Source organism: Pelecanus crispus, chromosome 4 (assembly GCF_030463565.1).
Source record: "Pelecanus crispus isolate bPelCri1 chromosome 4, bPelCri1.pri, whole genome shotgun sequence".
Taxonomy (NCBI): domain Eukaryota; kingdom Metazoa; phylum Chordata; class Aves; order Pelecaniformes; family Pelecanidae; genus Pelecanus; species Pelecanus crispus.
In genome coordinates this window covers 2,253,189-2,271,838 of record NC_134646.1, presented here as the reverse complement: position 1 = coordinate 2,271,838, position 18,650 = coordinate 2,253,189, and the positions used below count along the sequence as shown (strand labels likewise).

Sequence of the window (18,650 nt, the reverse complement as noted above, 5' to 3'; positions counted from 1 at the left end):
CATTTTTCTAAACTCATTTTTTAAGTTAAGACAAGCGTGTTTGTCTACTGCAGAGAATGGTCACAGGAAAACCTTTCCCTGTTGGTTCCGAATGAAGAGCTTTGTCACCTGAACACATTTAGTGTTCACAAAACACATGGCTATTTGGTGACATGATTAGACTGTCAGTACTGCTGATAAGGGGTTTTATTTGAGTGTTCCCGAAATCTGTCTCAATAAAGAAACAGTTTGTCACTGGCACACTGAATAGCAGGCGTAAGACGGGTAGCACTGAAGTGAAGTAAGTTGTAAGTGATGTTGAGCCCGGACAGACTGCGCACTGGTTTCTCATGCTGAGGACTAGCTCTGCAGACATGATTCATAAATGAAGTTTCTAGCTGTAAAGGCTCCTGTTGTCAGAGGCGGCAGGCCCAACGCTCTTAGCAGTACAAGCGATGGAGCCTGGACTGGGCACTGGGGCATTAAATCTATTTATATGTTACATATGGTTCCTTTCAGGGTGAGGGTATGTCGGTGGAATGGTTAAATTTGCAAAGCACTGCGGTTCAATAGAAGGCGCTGAACTCCACCACACTTGATTTGGGTTTTTATGTGATTGCTGAATTTCATCCATGCGTGAAAATGGATGATTAAGGGCACCAAAGCTAGTCCCACAAGTCTGAAGTTTCTGTACGCTTGTATTGCGTGGGTTCATCCAAAAGCAGAATTTACAGGAACTGTTGCAGGATAAGGGAGACAGGAATATGTAGTAAAACTGTTATTCTGGAACCATGTCATGCACTTAGTCGTAAGAATTTGACGCAGCCTACTTAAATTTCTATTTCCTAGTGCTTAATGTTGGTCACCTTTCAATTTTTACTCATGACATCCATTGTCTGAAAGACAGTTTGAAAAGATAAACTTGCATACTGATACCTTGGTAATGTGCTGTGCTCCCCAACAGATGCAAGGGGGCCTTTCATTGAGGGGAGACAAAATGGATTTTATAAACTGATTACAGTGATCGCAGTTGCTAAGTACAGAACCTGCCGTTAGGCTATTGAAGAAGAGCCTTGCTTTCTGAGAGTTCTAAGTAATCAAGCACCTATTTAATGTAGTAGGAACTATGGGAATATTTAAATAGGCTAACTTTTGGTCTTTTATTTCAGTAATTCAACTGTAGCCCATTTAAAAAAAAAAAGTTTTGGCTAAGAGAACTGCTTTCCCAGATATATAACAAAACTTAAGCAATAACCCCCCAGAAGAAAACTCCAAGACTAGTTTATAATGAATAAACATTATGGATGAAATATTGATTTGTGGTAATGAATTGGTAATTTAAGAAACAGAAGGATGTCATGACTTCTGTGCTCACCTCCCATACATGTCGTGTTTGACAATAACATAACTGAAAGATGAGCAGATTTAGATTGGATGTAAGGAGGAAATTCTTCACTGTGAGGGTGGTGAGGCACTGGAACAGGTTGCCCAGAGAAGCTGCAGATGCCCCGTCCCTGGAAGTGTTCAACGTCAGGCTGGACGGGGTTTTGGGCAACTTGGTGTAGTGGAAGACGTCCCTGCCCATAGCAGGGTGGTTGGCCTAGATGGTGTTAAAAGGTACCTTCTGACCCAAACCATTCTGTGATTCTATGAAATGTTCTTTGAAAAGTTAGTCTGCTGTGTACAAAGCCCAAGGGAAGTTAGTGTCACCTAATGAGCAACAGCTCTTTAGTTGGAAAGTTTACGCTGAAAATCTTTGTTTTATTCCAGACTTGCCAGTGGAATTTGGGATTCTACTAAAATGCACCAAACTTTCAGAAAAGGAAATAACTCGTCTTTCTCTTGTCCTTCTTTCAAATGAAGATTTTGTTGCAGTGAACAATTAAATAGTTATTGCCAGAGGCTGTTCTAAAAGTTGGTGGTTGCGTTCTGCATCTCCTTTCTCATACATCTTAAAAAGCAATAATAATGAAGTTTTTTTCACAAAAAGAATTTCAAGGCGCTCTTCAGCAGTGTGCGCTTTACAGTTAAGGCTGTAGGAAGCTTGTGTTGCCGTTACGCTGCAGAGTGTTAATTAATGGTTTAAATGCTTTACAGCTGTCGACTTCTTCAACCAGATCAATATGCTTTATGGAACCATTACGGACTTCTGCACAGAAGAGAGCTGCCCCGTGATGTCTGCTGGCCCAAAGTAAGATTATTTTTTACACGTTGAGAGTGTGCAATTTTTGAGATGATTCTGCATTTGAAAACTTGACACTAGCTCAGTTGAGTGACAAAGATGAGGTAGCTTCTGTGGGTGGAAAGGATGTGTTCTCTTGTTAACTGTGGAGGGAAAAAAATTTGAACCTTTGTTAAGGGAGTGAGGAATGGGAAGGTGGGGTTTTGGGGTGTTTTTCTTGTTTGTTTTTTCTCCCCCCCCCCCCCAATTTAAATTCCCAATTTAGCTTGGGAAGTTATTATCAAAACTATCTTATCTTTTTTTTTTTTTTTTTTTTTAAAATGTCAATGAGGGCCTCTTAAATTAACATTTAAAGTTTTTATATACAAGCATTCAGTTAGGGCTTACCAAAACGGTTGTGTTTTTAGGTGTTTGAGTAGGTATTGTAGAAATAAGCTTGGCTACAGTCTTTAGTACTCTGGATAAGAATCACCCTGTCCCTCAGTTAAGTTTCACTTCTTTGATTCTGGCTTACGCTTTGTACAGGCATTCAACATTTGTGGGTTTTCTTGCTCTCAAGCTGCTTAGTGTCTTCTAAGGAGGAAAATATCTGCATTTCTAAGCGAGTGGAGAGGGAGGGCACTGCTTCCTTTCAAAAGACTGTAAAATCTTAAATAAACAATAAAGAAAAACAATCATCTCCTCCACTTGCTCCTCCTTTATAATGACATTTGTTATTGTCTGAAGCCAGTAATTGCCAGCCAGTGTGATGGAGAGCTGAGGACATGCAAAAAGGTTTCGTTCTTAAACTGAAAATGGGCACTGCTGAATGCCAAAACCAGCGTGGGCAGGCAGACCTGCCGCTGCAAAGCGGGGAGGGGTGAAAAGGCAAAAGGTATAGAAGTTTACCATGATGCAAAGGAACTCCGGCGTAAGCTTGTGCAATAGCATAGCCCATGGTCTGCTTTGTGCTTTGGCATGCAGAACAGACTCTTATTTATTCAATAAGAGTATAAAATACTTCTTTGCGTTGTTGTTTGTCTGCTGAGAAGCAGTTATTTGGGGGTGGAGGTCAATTATTAAAGGCTTAGCTCTCTGGTTGCCAGACTGAACCATTTATTTCTCTCCAGAGAGACCGATAACCATTGACAGCAATCTATGTCGTACTCCAGTAGTTACCGAGCAGGGTAGAAGAGAGATGCTAGAGGCTGGAAGATGCGTTCTGCCGAGGTTTTAATGAGGCGATCTTGTCTCAGGGGTTTGTAGAGCATTCCCCAAACTCTGCCCCCCGACCTGTGCTCAGGGATGGGTTTTGTGACAGCCTCGGAAGCGCCTGTGCACATGCGGGGCCGAGGCCAGGCAGGCACAGGAACAGGCCAGTTGTGAGGCTGGCGGTGACTGGCAGCGGAGCATATACGCTGGTTTTTAGTTCGAGTGAGCGTGCCTTGCTTTCACTTAAAAGATGGCCTGCAAAATTTTTTTTCAGGGAAGCACTGCTGGAAAACCTGTCAGCATGAAAGCACTGATATCTACAGGTTTGGGTTTCCCCCCCCCCCCCCCCCCCCCCCCCCGTTTCTTTTCTGTTTCCTGTTCTTGTCTGGCCCAAGCTATCTTAGTTGAAGAGGCATTGAGTGTTAGGTGTCATTAGTATTTCTAGGCTGAAGGTTGCTGTCTGCTCATATCCGTGGCTGAGCTGCCACCAATATTGCATCCCGATCTATTTCAGACAAAAGAGTACAAGTTAGCTGAAACAACTTAAAGTTGTTTGGAACAGGTTAGGCAGCTGTAGCATGAGTAGCTGGAGAGAATCAAAAGCAGCAAGCACTCTGTGGCTCTAAAGTCTGATTTTTTGCGTTCCCACTGGAAAAGTGTTTATGGTCCGTATATTAAAAAAGGGCTGTAAGGTGCTGGTGCATACATAGGTAGCTGTTTAGAGCTCGTTGTGGCTCAGTCACAATTTTCATAGCACAGCTGACAAACTTGTAGCACTCTATGGAAGAATTAAACCAGATGTGAAGTGAGAGGGTAACTAGAGCAGAAGTGTGATGGTTCCTGTACCTGCTGCCTGGTACGGTGTTTGGCCTTTACAACCCCTTTAAAAGAAAAAGTTGGACCTGGCAACAGACAGGTCACTGAGGTTCGTGTCTGGTTTTCTGTGTTTTATTTTTGATACAGGGAGGGTTATCTTCTCTAAAGGGCTACCTTTCAGTAAATGCTTGGGGCTGTGTGGCTACTTCTCTGGCCCACTGGTTCTTTTCAGTAGCCATCTCGTACAGAAGGGCTTAGCTGAGGCAGGTAAGTTTTTGTGTGCTTTGGGATCAGTTTCCTTTGTGATGCACTTGCCTTTGTTGGAAGGATTGCTGACTTAGCTTGCATCGGAGCATTAGTAGGTTGAGTTAGCTAAGGATTGACATAAAATCAAGAACAGATCTCCCTCTCCTGCTGCACAGCTCACTGTCTAACAATTTGAAAAAAGTATCGGTTTAACTTGTTCCAAAACATATGATTACTCACGGTAGTGTTCCATTCTTACCACTTCAGCAGAGACCAATCATTTCTTACCCAAACCAGCCCTAGTTGGTTATCACTTGCCATTCTTCTATCAGTTGCAGTATTGCCATCAGTGCAACAGGCATGATAATAAGTTAAGAACTTCCATAGAAGTAATATGTTTGTTAACCAGCATTGGGTGGGGGAATTTTCTTTATTTTCCTCCCTGGTTGTAAGTCTTCAATGAGAACATGAAGGAGGGACATGGCTGCTGCGTTTTGCAAAGCTGGATGTCTGAACTAGAGCTCTGAAATCCATATTTAGGCATTTGCATGAGTACGCTAAGCTCACTCTTAATGGCAGTGAAATCCTTCTGATTTTCCTGAGGTTTGTTGGTGTGCAGTGCTTCTGTCTTCATATGTTCAAAGCAGAGTAGCTGGCGCTCCGAAGTGGACAGCTCCCATAAATCCTACACAGGCGTAATACGGTGTAATTGAATGTTCGCATGCTGCCTTCTGCAGCAAAAAAATAAATCGGTCGTGTAATTGGGTCCTTGAAATACCCTGTGTCTCTTAGCAATATCAATCCTTTTGCCTTTTTGTGACGCTTTGCTTTGTGCCTGTGTCACTTGACTGAGGGACAAAACAGAATAAATTTTTTTCAGCGGTCTTGATGTAATACAGTTTTGCTGAGATCTAGAGATGATGGGTCCAAATAAATGCCTGAGAATCTTTTAAAAGGCATTACTGAGCCACTGCGTTTTATTGTTGTTGGACAAGGGAACAGCTTTAATTTTAGTCAAGCTGGTTCTGTTTTGTTGGGGTTTTTTTTTTAGCCATGTACATGTAATTGTGCGGTAGAGGAGCTGGTCCTGTGATTGTTTATACTTTGGGATATTTTCTAGTGTGAGAAGCATAGTTGGGTTTTCTGTTTATAGATGGCAAATAACTTGTGTGTATTAGCATGAGAGAATTCTGCCAGATTCGTAAGGGATTGTTAGCTTTTCCCCTGCACTTGCTGAAGTGAACTGTATATTTCTTGCTCTATACTTCACATATTGTTTTGCCCTTAAAAGGCTGTACTAAACTGTAGCGGTTTCTAAAAATGTATTTTCTGTAGAGGAACTGCCTATCATGATAAGGTTAATTTGTTTATATCACCAGAGCTGTAGGTGTCAGCTCACAGCTTGAGCTAGAAATCTGATTTTTATCCTTTGTTTCCTGTAGCAGTTCAAATTATTCTAATATGTGGGAATATTTTGTGTGTGTTTGGTTGGTTGGTTTTGGGGTTTTTTTTTTTTTTTTTCTTGCTTGTTAGTTTAAGAAGTTGGGCTAGGATTCTTGATTTGTTCTCAGTGAGGTATTTAGTCTGGTAGGAAGAGTTCATTTTCCCTTCCCTTGCGAACCCTGAGCCTTTTAACAGCCTAGGAACAACCGTGAACATTACGCCCGCTGTGTGGAGCATGGGGTGTTTGCCGGAACACTTTCAGATTCTCGATCTGACTTTATTTTTGTCAGGATATACGAGAGCTGTGTCGCTTAAAGGGTCATTCTATGGCATTCCTTCCTCTAAAAAATGCAGAACTAACCCTTAGTGTTGGAGGGTGGGGAGGGAGGGAGGCTTCTTATAGATACGTGTTGTTTGGATGACATTTTTAGCATGCAATGTAGTTTGTCGTCTTACTCTGTCTCCAGACTAAACCTGGCACCTCACCTAAGTTTCGGTATTTATCTGACATTAATACCACTTAAATCTCAGTATTAGGGCAATACCGAGTGGTGAGGAATACTGATTTTTCAGAAATGCAGACACGTTGTGGTCCATTCAGCGTGTACGGAATTTTTGCATGTTTTGAACTACAACTTTAAAACGCTTTCAGACCTTCTGATTTGTTGCCGTTATAAAAATGGGATCTTTTTATACCATTGTGCTCAGCACCCTCGTAACCACTGGTAAAATGTGTTTATTGTGAAAATGTTCTGTCAGTTGCTGTTCTGACAAAACTGAATTTGTTAAACAAAATTAGAAGCCAGAATTATCAGATACAGTTAAGCTTTGCATAAAATGATGTGTATGGTCTTTAAAATAGAAGACCTTCTCCAGCGTCGGCACAGTGCTAATTTGAGATAGCAAGGGCAAGTGTAAACAGCGGTGGTCGCAGCCCAAACGCTGGGGTATGCTACTACTGTACTGAGAAATAACAGCCAAAGTGAGCATGCTGTCCTCTGTGAAAAGAAGTATTAACTATTAATTACAACTCTTCTTTTAAAAAGAACTGAGATGAAACTTGTCCATGAAGTGGGTATGTTTCTTGTAAAAGCATGACTGAGCTGACATCACTATCCTTGTATGTTTTGTTTTGTTTGCTGGGTGTTTTTTTGTTTTCTTTTGGTTTTTTTTTTTTTTTTTTTTTTTAATTTTGTATTTGTAAAAGAGGAGTGTTGCAGCTCATCTGAATCACTGTTCATTTGTTTCTCGGGGAGGATTTCAGAGCTGCAGAGCTCAGCAGTCCTTTTGGCTTCTGGCTTGGAGGCAGGCTCGCCCCACGGATAGTCGTTCTGCAGCAAGGCTGGCTGATTTAAAACCGACGTGGGAGATGAGGCTGTGCTGAGATCTAAAAGAGAGGGCTACGCACGGCTCTGTGCCGATGAGAAGAAACTGCTCAGATGTTACGGGTTGGCGAGGAATATTAAGATACATGCATTTGTACTCAGCAAGGCATAGAAAGAAACACTGTGGTTCGCTTGAAAGCTGGTCTTCTCAGACTCCCAATGTTAAAAGTGTTTGGGTTTTTTAAGCTCTATGTTCCCCAAATTAGCCGCCTTCTCCTGTGTATGGACTTGTCGGTTGCACTCCCCAAGCCTGTCAAAAGATCTCTTCCATTCTAATTTCACGAGGACTTGTTTCTGTCTGGTTGTGCATGTAAATGGATGCCATTTAATATGTTTTCCCATGGCTTTTTAAATTCCTGAAGTTAAAATGATAACTGTAAAATAAATGACGCTGGAATCTGCTCATTAAATGTGCTACGTGAAAGATGTCAACATTACTAGCTCTGTGAATGGAAAAGGGTAGAAAGAGCACATGTTTTACTGTTCCATACTCGTGTCAGTGGTTCGTAAAGGTGTGATATCACCTAGATGGAAAAATAAAGCTAAAAGACAGTTACGGGCTGGCAACTATCGAGTGGGTCAGTGGTATAACTGGAAACCAAGGTTTTTCTGAATCTCGGTGCGCTGCGTGGTAGCACTAGACCTTCAGACATCAACCTTTTTGAAGGAGGACTATTTACTCTAGAAGCTTTCTTCTAACTGTTAGCTGAAAGGCACTTTATACCACCTTCTAGTTTTGTAATAGTATTCCTTGCCATTAACCTACCTCTGAATCTATTCTGTGTCTCTAATACGATCATAATTTGGGATCTCTGGCAAAAGGCAATAGCATTTGGTCTTCAGTTATGCAAAATCTACAAGAATATTTTCAACTGTAAAAACTCGGTGATTTTTAGGGGTCTTATGTGTCTGGGTGGTAGCTGCTGCAGATGTTGACCATTGCCACTCGCTTTGCAGTTCTTCTCTGCCAGTGGACGTGAAGAGAAGTCCATTGCTAGGGCTGATGGGGTGAAATTTCATGTTAGAAATCAATCAGGTGCCTTCACGCATATGGGCCCTGGAGCTTAGCTTTTATTTGTGCGAGAACCTCATGTAACTTCTTGATGTTTCACTTGAACAGGCTGGAATGTTTTTCTTTTGGTGTTGGGGGGAAGCTTTAGAAAAGAGTAAGTAGCTATTGGCCTCTCAGCGTTTGGCACCCTACTCGTACAGCACCTTTTGATGTAAAGGGATGCAGGTTTGACCGCAGGCTGCCACGTGCGTTTTGGCAGGAAGGTTGCAACTGAGGATGAGTGAGTTGTGCTATAAAGGGTGAAGTTTTTGGAGGCCTTCACAGAGTGCAGAAGAGAGTCCAGCTAAAGCAGGGTTGCAGTGGGGAGGCTGGGTACGGAGCAGCTGCAGATGATTCAGGAGCATTTGGACCTTAGGTTCAAGGAAGGGCTGTGGGAGGGTGTGGGAGTACGGGGAGCGGAGCAGGAAGAGCAACCTTCCAGGCCTTGATATTCATGATTCACTTGTGTTAAGAAATGTCGTCTTGTTGTCGTCCCAACCCAGATATGAGTACCACTGGGCAGATGGGACAAACATAAAGAAACCAATTAAGTGCTCTGCACCAAAGTACATCGATTACCTGATGACTTGGGTCCAGGATCAGCTGGATGATGAAACGCTATTTCCTTCTAAAATAGGTAAAGTAAACAAGTAAAACTGAACAATGTATTTGGATTACAGTTGTACAGGAATATTCAAGTCTTACAGCATTAAAAGGTCTCCTAAATGACTGACGAGTAGGGCAACTTTAAGAGGTTACGTTGTGTATATATAAAGGCACTTTTACCTCTTAAGATAAAATGTATGCGGTAGTACCTGAACTCTGATCCATGTGTTACTACTCCTAATAAACATCTATCATAACCCAGAATGCAGGAAGTACTGTTTCTATTTAACAACTGACTGTGTTGATCAAATTGGATGTTTTTTCGTTTTGACCAGTGGGTTGTTTCCTTAGAAATAAGGCAGAGGGTTTCGAAACCTTATAACCAGTAAATGCTACAAACTGGCAGCTTTTCGATGCAGGAAGGATGTTTGGTCCTCATGAGGAGCTTCTCCTAGGCCTTTCCTCTAAAGAACCTGAATTGCATCTTCAATCTTAAGTTAATGATTTCTTTTCTTTTCGAGTGAAGATGAAAGAGGTATGTTTTTAAGAGGTTTCTTTCAGAAAAGCAGGAGGAAAATAACGAGCGACCACCGGCAACCGCATCATTTCGTTCAGAAACGATAACAAGAAGAAAATCTTGCTTCTAGAGGCACGAAGGACTACGTGTTCTAAAGCTCCTAATTGGCAGTTTTCCAGTATGCCACTACTCGTAGGCTTATGATCCATTGTGGAAGAAGGAAGGGAGACCTCTAAATTGCTTGTATTTTGTGGATAGTTTCTGAAGCATTTGACCCATTTTCAGTAAGCCTCTTCAGAGAAACAGGGCCACCTGTTTCAGAATCGAGAGGCCTTTGTTTTTACTTACAGTTAAGCAGATACGCAGGGAAGGCTGGTTAGTTTGGGAAGAAGCGACAGAAAGCAAAGTCGTCCTTGCTCAGTAGATGCGAGCACGGTTTCTTCGCGTTCTATGGCATGTGCTTCAGCGTTTCAGGGTAGAGTTCAGAGCTGGGTAGAAGTCCACTAATAGGAATGATAGAAAATAGTTAATTCTAAAGTTGTTTTCAAAAGACTACATCAGGACTTGATCTGTCTTTAGCTGCAGCGTATACTTTGCTGCAGACTCTTTTTTGGTTTAATAGGATATATTTTTGAAAGGTAGCGATTCAGAAAGAGGCTTAAAGGCCATAATGGAAAACCAACTGAATATGAACTTCCCATGGGATGCAGCAGCCAGCGAAGGAAATGCGATGTACGTGTAAGCAGGGCAACCTTAAGTAAGGAGTATGAAAACTTTATTGCTAGGGTTATCAAGCACTGGGGAGATCACGATTGGACTACAGCATCCAGTTTGGGCCTCTGGCCCTTGGACAGGACTGCAGCAATTGGAAAGACTGCAAAAGAACAAAGCTGCCTGGGAAAACTGCTACGTGATCAGAAGCTAGACAGGTTTAATCTTTTTAGATGGTTGATAACGTATCTTTCTTTATCCTGCAGATGTGTCAACTAAAGAGATTATTGCTCCCAGTAGCTGGTTGCTGTTTCCTAACCAATTTTAATAAAATTTGTGCACTGACAAGATCTGCTGTTGAAACTGATTTTACCTGTCCTGGGTCATTTTCACTGAAATGACTGAAGGGAGCATGTTTCAGAGTACTTGAGCAGGCAGTTAAGGAAGCAGCAGCCTCTGGGTCAAGGGATGGTGACAAGCAGGATGGAAACTTTTTTTGCTGGGCACGAGACAGGTGGAAGAGAGCCTCTTCCTGAGTTCACTTTAGCCAAGAGAAGTGTAAAACTTGACGCCTGATACCAGAAGTGGTTTCAGTTACCTACGCGAAGGTATCTGGTGTCCCTTGGAGTATCCTGTGGTATCTTGGACACGTGCGCAGAGCCGTTGGTGAGTCTCGGAGCCTGCAGGAGAGTTCCCCTTTTCTGCATCGGCAGTCAGAGGCCAGGCAGGTACTGAGAGGGCATCTGTAAGCACATCGGATACCTGTGGTTGGGTGTCTGAATCCTGCCAGAAGGGAGGACGATTAGTTGGTGAGAGAAGGCTGAACTGCACTGAGGCATAACAAAGATTTAGTAGCTGGAAGCTGAAGCTAGGAGGGTTCAGCATAGAAATGTAGTCAGATTTTGGTCTGCTGAAGGGAGGGGAATCTCCCCTCTGGTCTTTCGGTGAGCTTGTCGTCATGCTTCAGCCTAAGTACGTTGTGTGATTTACAGCCAGAATTGTGAGTGAAGCACAACAGCCCTATTTGTGCAAGAGGTAGGGTTGGGTTATAATGGCTTTCAAAATACGTGAACGTGGCATGGGCGTTAAAAAATAAGCCATCTGTTTCCTTCTTTCCAGGTGTACCGTTCCCAAAGAATTTCATGTCAGTGGCAAAGACAATTTTAAAGCGTCTCTTCAGAGTTTATGCTCACATTTATCACCAGCACTTTGATCCAGTGATCCAGCTACAGGAAGAGGCACACCTTAACACTTCTTTCAAGCACTTTATATTTTTTGTTCAGGTAAGCATGGCAGGAGTATTATGGTTACAGTTATGTTCTGGAAAAAGTAATCTATCGAAGGAATGCCCCTTGAGTTTCTTAGCAGCTGGTGTGTTTGTAGGAGGGTCAACACCTCCAGGACCCTAAGATAGTGTCTTGCTCCATTTTTATGTGTATTCGCTGCTAGAAGCATTCGAGGAATGGAGAAGTTTTCAACAAAGGATTTGTTTGCTACAGAATTGAATACCAAAAAGCGTTCCCTACCAAATAATTCAGTAGAACAGTAATTCCTAACAGAAGGAAGAGGGAGGATGGCATCTGAAGCTAGACTGAAGAGAGTGTGCTTGCTTCAAAGCAACATTCCCTCTCTCCCCTCATAAAAAAGGAGCATCTTCTTACATTTCCTTCCTTTAAGTGGGGGAAAAAGCTTTAGGCAGTCGAGCGCTGCCGTTCAGCTAACGGCGGGCAGGCAGAAGATGCTGTAGTGGCTAAGCCTGGAATCAAAGAGCCTACTACCAAGTAACTTCTACTATCTGAGTAAGACTTCTCACCTGAGCTGCACATAAAAAAGTCTGTATGTATGTCTTTTTCCTCATCCTTGTTACAGGAATTCAACCTTATTGATAGAAGAGAACTTGCACCACTTCAAGAACTGATTGAAAAACTCACCTCTAAGGACAGATAAAAGGAAGAGGATTTCTTGAAGTCACTTGTTCCTTTAAGCAAGCGTGTGGTATTTGTTTTTTGTTCATTTGTTTTTTTTTTTTAAAAAACAAAACAAAAACCTGTGCTGTTACTAAAGACAGCCAAGATCTACTTTATGTGCTTTTATTAGGGGAAATCTGTTATCTGTTAGTGACACGTGGTAAATAGCCTTTTTTTTTTTTTAATTACTGTTGTTATTAATTGTGGAATTTTAGCAGGTGCTGAGTGTTTATAAAGGAAACATGCTTGGTTGGGGGATTGACTCTGCTGGTGGATGGGTTCTTGTGTTGTGTCAGTGGTAGCCCATTCTCATGAAGTCCCTAAAAGACTTGCTTACATTCTCTAAGTGCCTTGGCAGACTCACTTCTGAGGTGCAAAGCACATACGATACTGAACATTGCTGGAAACAGAAAATATGAACTAACACCCAGGACACTTACTGATGCTTGTTTTAGAAAAATATATATATGCTTACACTAAAAAAAGCCATAACTTACTGAAATCAATGATCTCCAGCTTTTAATACAAATATTTGTCTTATTTTTTTAGAGATTAATATAGAATTTTTCAAAACTAGATATTTCTTATAAAGAAAAATGATGGTGCAGTTCTAGTCGCTAAAGCGAAACGATGAAGGTGGTGTCAAAATTATAAAGAACCCATGCTTAGCAAGTAGTTATATGTCTGTTGCCATTGGTTTTGGCTTTTCGTAGTTGCTCTTGTTCTTTTTAACAGGGAAGCGTCAAGTTGGGCCCGTCACTTTTGTGAAGTTTCCTAGCATTTGCCAAACGAAAGGTTAGTTTGCACAAATACAGTTAGGGAAAAGAGTCAATATAAAAAAAAATAGAATGCACTGGGGTAATAATACTGAGAAAAATCTGGCTTGAGAAATAACTAGTGAAATGATGTTTGTAAGCTATGACTAAAAGGCCTGGCTTCGTGGAGGAGCTCTGGTGGCCAGCATTTTCTGTGGTAGGAAATGTATCTTGGAGCAAATATAATTTCAAGGACCGCTTAGGATTTCCGTTAGCACGATGCTGTTCTTCCCCATTTAACGTTACAGCCCATCTCCAAGGAACTACAGCAGTTGGCATAAGTAATAGGAACATACTGGTGAGTTTTTAGTGGTTAGTAATTTGTAAGTGCATCTTCTGTTTCTGAGAAAAGCTAATCAACATGTGGCCTTCCCCCACCCGGGTTAGTGTCTTTGCCTCTCTAGCCTTGTGTTTTCTCAAGCCAGAAATGGGAATCGCCTGTGAGAAGTTAACCTCTGGGGTGATCCACAGATGATGACTTGGAAATTTCTGCTGCAGCTGTTATCAGTTCGGTTTCCCGTTGCAGAAGCCCGTGTGACTAGCTCTCTTGTTCATTTATGGATCTCATCAAAGCCGTTGTATTTTGGATTCAAAGAAATCTCTGTTAGGTTCTTCAACGTGCTATCCCATGGTATCACTAGTTGCCAAGTACAGTACACTAGGTGCTTAATGTTGCCAGGCTTTGCTAGATTGTGACGCTGCAAAAGCACCGTTTTTAGACCTGAATAACGTGAAGACCTGAACTGACTGGTGTACGCTAGACTGACTCGTGGTCCTCTTAGAACTTACAGGTGAAGCCAAGGTTAGCATGCGACAGAAGAGTTGAGCTTAGGTTTTGTGCGCCTTTGCTTGACTGAAAATGCTGAGTAAAGTGGAAAATACTGTGCGGCAGCTTGCAAAATATCTTAAGTGGCCATTAATATAGCCAGCTAATAAACATCTAAGCACAGTAATAAACATACTCATTTGGGAGACTAGAATCACTACTTCTGAGTTAAAAGGATGTATTTTGGAAGCATCTGAAGGTTATTTTAAGAACTATGTTACCTTCAACAGAGTTAAATTTCCTAGTCTGCTTAAACCGCTTCCTGGAGAAACCACTTAATGTTTTGTTAGCTCTTCTGTCACTCCTTCCCCCTCCTGAACAGACTCGAGAACAACTGAGAAAACCTGGTATTGAGCTAGAAACTGGCATTGTGTGCTTGTGAAACTTTCAGTTGTCTTTATGTTTTGGGTTTTTCTATGTCACACAGAATTATCAAGTTTTCTTAATGTGTGGACATCAGAGGAAGGGACTTGTATATTGTGTTTTTCTTAACATCGAGTGTTGGACTTGGATTGGAGTTACCACAGTCCTCCACACTGAGTCAAGCTGACGATGCAAAGAGCTTTCCCTCAAATATTTTAACAAAGTCCTAGTTTAAAAAAGGTACAGCAAGGTCTTGTCCCTTCTGAGCCAGTAAGGGTCTTGACTCTCCCGTGTGCATACACACGTGGGAGGAAAAGAGGGGAGATACTGAATGTTGTGTTAGCTCTTCAGGGAGTTGGGGGTTGGAAAAAGTATGTACGAGGTTTAAGAGAATTAGAGGCAAAAGCAAAACAAGAAGCAGGAGCACAATTTTCTGTCCTTTGGCAAGTCTCCGATGACTGCGGCGTTGACCCCAGTGCCCTTGGCAGTCCTGCTGCTCGTAGGACATGCCTGCTCTGGCAAACATTGGGTTTCCCCATGCAGTTCTGTTGGCCAGTGGAAGAGGCAGTCAGCACTGTAGCACCTAAATGCTGCTCTCTGGAGTCGCGTAATGGGCTGATAAGAAAGCAGATTATCCCCTGTGTTGGACTGGGCAAGTACCATCCTGTTAAACAGTTGGAGAACAAGCGTTCCTTCGGTATGCACTGTCCTTTTCATGTGCTGTATGGTATGTTTGACAAGGTAGCTGGGAATGCAGTACTCCTACGGACTGCATGCATCCTTTGTGATATCTTTGGAGCCGTAGGATTGTTCTTAACTGAGTAGCGTACCTGACATCCGACCTGGACACGACTACGTACGCCTGGGTTGGGAGCGGTAGGACGGCAGTGCTAGCTTTGGGTGCAGGGTTGGAGGGCTCTCTTAGGTCAGGAACACAGAAGACCGTCGTCTTTTCAGAGTTACGGGAGCGGTCAGCGTCCACTTGACTATACAAAAGCAGCTTAACTCCCAGATTTGAACTGTACGGACTGCAGTCATGCAAGAAGCTGAATTTAAGAACGTGATCTTACACACACAGCCTTTTACGCGTGCTTCTATCTGAGGAGTGTTTAATGACTGAACATTTCCAGCTACAGAGGCGTGAAAAGCACTGTAGATGCAGTTTGATATTAAAACCACTGTAAACTTCCCAATCAAAACAGCTTTGAGTGGAGTCGGTGCCTCTCAAGAGGCTGCGTGTGTACCTTCGCTGTGCTGGTCACGCTTACTGGAGAGCAGCCTTTTAGCCAGGGCTGGAGCTCATGTCATCCCGTCACAGCAAGGCAGGAGAGCCAGAATGGCAGAAGCCTGCTCCGAGGTGCTGAATAGGAGATAGCCTCCGTTAGATTTAAAGTTTTCTCGGTGGTTTAGATGTCATGTACCAGCAAGAAACTCAAAAATACTTAGGAGTGAGGATTTGCTTGGAGCGATGCCAGTGCAGTGGCTCTCGTTTTTGGTGGACTTCTGCTCTGGAAGGTTGGGTTTTGTTGTTGTTGCTGGATTTTTTTTTTTTTTAAATAGACAGTTCTAGAAGTTGAGGCATCTGCTGCAGTTCATCTGATAGAAATTAGAATGTATTATGTAAAAAAATCAGTCTTACGTGGATAGTGTATTTTTTTGTATTTAGTAACTGGCAGTAGAAAACACTTTTACAGAATTTTTTCTAGGCATGTAATAAAAGCTTGGAGATCGTGATTTGCCTGACAGCTGTATGAACACATTGTTTAATTATACAACACTTGAAAAAACAACATTAAAGATAGGTATGCAGTGTTTGGGGTTTAGTATCCCTATGCTGTTTATATTTGCAGCTTTTAATTGGGGTTTTTTGTTTCAAAAAGATGTGGGACCAGAAACTGATTTGTGTTTACGCTCTTGAAGTAAGTGCGTGCTGAAATGCTAAACAAAAGTTGCCATGTTGTACAAATGGAATCCGGATGGAGTGAATGTGTTTATAAAACAGTGCATTTGTTGGGGGGAAGGGGAAGGACACCCCCTCACCCCCCAGGTAAAACCCAGAGGAACGAACCCTGAACAAACCCCGCGTTGCAGATGGACTCTTACGCGTCACGAGCGCTTTGAGACAAAAACTTGGAGCTTCGTTGTTGCTGGGAGCGGAAGGCGCTCTGGTGGGGTTAAACCAGGCTCGGCTGCCAGCGCTGGCTGAGGCCTTCCAGTGCAGTAGGGTCCTTCAAATCCGTGGTTTGCGGTGGTTTTCAGCTACCAGCGTGTTAGACCGTGTCAGTGATTTGGGTGGTAACTTCAGGAGGTCATCTACCTCGAGACGGGATGGGGCAAACTCTGCTAAGTTCGTCAAGTTCAGCCACCGTTGCCAATATTGACGCTGTTTAGATGGCATGGATACATTAGGTTTGCAGAAATAATTTTTCGAGTCTTTCAAATTCAAGTCAGGGATCCAAGTTAATCATGCAAATAGAAAATCAAGACGCCACGTTGTGCTGTTGCAGGTAGCTGAATGGTAGCTGAAGGGAGAAAACAGGTTTCGAGGGGCAGGTGGCCCGTCTGCAACTCTCCAGTTTCTTTTACTGCTTACTATGCAATGTAGAGCTTTGAACTTTTGCTTTTACTTTAAGATACAGAGGAGCACTGTCCTTACTCGGTATTTAGGTACTGAACACTCTCCCAGTCTCCCTGACACTCACTGAGCAGGTAAGGATGCCGATTTGCTGCTATGGACTTTACATACCTTTCAGATCGTTCCTTTCTGTTTCTCGCCCCTCTCCTCCCCCTTTTCCTTGAATCACCAGACACAATTTCAGTATAAACACATCCTTTTTGGATAGTTACTCTTTTTCGTGCTACCCTCTCCCCCCTCCCTACCTGCCAGTGCTGTATGACTGTATATAAACCCCGCCCCCTTTTAGTTGGACTATTGAAAAAGCTGCAGCATGAACACAGACTCCTTGCTTTTCTTTCACTAAACGATTCCCTGTTACGCTGAATCTTGTTTCCTTCGCTGCTGGTATCAGTTGTCTTTTTTCCAAACTGCACTACTAAAACCACTAGCAGTTTTATGGATGCCTGTCGTCTTTTCCTGGCTATCTTCTCCTTTAAGATGAGACTAACATTGGTTATTTTAAGTGTTAAACCTTTTTATTTTCCTGCTTTGCTTACAATTTCCTCGTGCCAGGTTAAGATTGCAGTCTGGGTGGATAGCAGATTACGTTTTTGTTTGAAGAACCAATTCCCTAAATTGTTCATAGAGTATTGTATTTTTAGGGGAAATTAATTTTTATAGCCACTAAACTATACTCATTATTTTTGTACGTTTGCAAGTTCTGACATTTTTCAGAGACGTGTTGCGGAGGGAACACTTATTTTCATGCCTATTCATACTACTTTGGTATGCTGTGGTTGTGTTGCTTAGTACCTAGAAGCACATACCTTGATGTGCAATGGGAGAGAAGAACGCAATAAAAGCGAATGAGGTTTTGACAAAAGGCCGTGTTGGAAGGCAAAAAAAAAAAAGAAAAAAGAAAAAAGAAAAAAAAAAAAAGATATTACGAAAGCAACACTAACCTTTCCTCCTTCTTTAAAATCCTAAAATCCATGGGAGAGAATGTGGTGTAAAATATAAAATGCGAGATGAGAACCCTTAACTGTAAGCTAACTGTGCCAATATCGCTTCAGTTTGTAGTCACTGATTGGTATTTTCGCTCTAAATGAGAACAGCTTTTGATGACAAAAAAAAAAAAAGTTGAATGTCTGAAAATCTGCAACGTTTATTTGAGAGTTGTAAATAATGTATACAGATTGTTGTATTGACAAAATATTTAAATTCTAGGTTTTTTCAGTAAGAAACTGAAGGCTGTTTATAAGAGGAAAATAAATAGTTATGTTTGACCATGATTGTTTTTATTTCCTTCTTGAACTTGTTTCTAACTTATCTTCTACCTGTAGATAGAATTTTTTTTTCTGTATATTGTAGACATACGAACATTACACATACAGATTAGATTTTTGTAATCGCCTTGTCTGAATTTGTGAATATTTGTATTGCAGACAGACACAAAAGCAATAAAACAACCTGATACCCTTTTCATTTCCTTGTTTCATGACCTGAATTTACCTCGTGCGGATGGAGCTCGGGGTGGGATTGCCGACAACGAGTTTGGTACCGCATTAAGTGCATCTCAGTGCCGATCCCCGGGGTGGTTTTGAACGCTTTGCTACGAGGAGGGTGTCCCGTCGCAGCCGGAGCTCTCCGCTGTCGTGGGTCACCAGCTTCACACAAAATGCATGCTCTGCTTTTGGTTGTGCTCAGCAGCACAGGCACCTTTTTTTTTTTTTTTTTCCCCCTCCTTCCTTTCTTTCTCCTGAAAGCCTCCTGTGACCCTGACAGCTGCAGCACTCCAGGTCTCCGACCCTCCCATCCGCATCCGACTCCCTCCGCCTTCTCCGCTCACACCCGTAGCCCCAAAGCGCCCCGTCCCGTGGTAAGTCATCTCTCGCCTCCGGCTGGAAAGCCTTTTGGGCCATCGCCTTGGAAAGG

General features: G+C 42.3%; 1 protein-coding gene across 2 annotated transcripts in view; it reads left to right on the top strand.

The window, feature by feature from the left end:
• MOB1B (MOB kinase activator 1B) overlaps positions 1–17,601 on the top strand; it is a 44,837-nt gene extending 27,236 nt beyond the window's left edge. For both annotated transcript variants that reach the window (XM_075709140.1, XM_009488768.2), the window contains exons 3-6: positions 2,077–2,170; positions 8,797–8,930; positions 11,247–11,410; positions 11,997–17,601. In XM_075709140.1, the coding sequence (XP_075565255.1) occupies positions 2,077–2,170; positions 8,797–8,930; positions 11,247–11,410; positions 11,997–12,074 (470 nt within the window). In that variant the 3' untranslated portion in view covers positions 12,075–17,601. The remainder of the gene's footprint in view (positions 1–2,076; positions 2,171–8,796; positions 8,931–11,246; positions 11,411–11,996) is intronic.
• Positions 17,602–18,650: the final 1,049 nt, after the last annotated feature.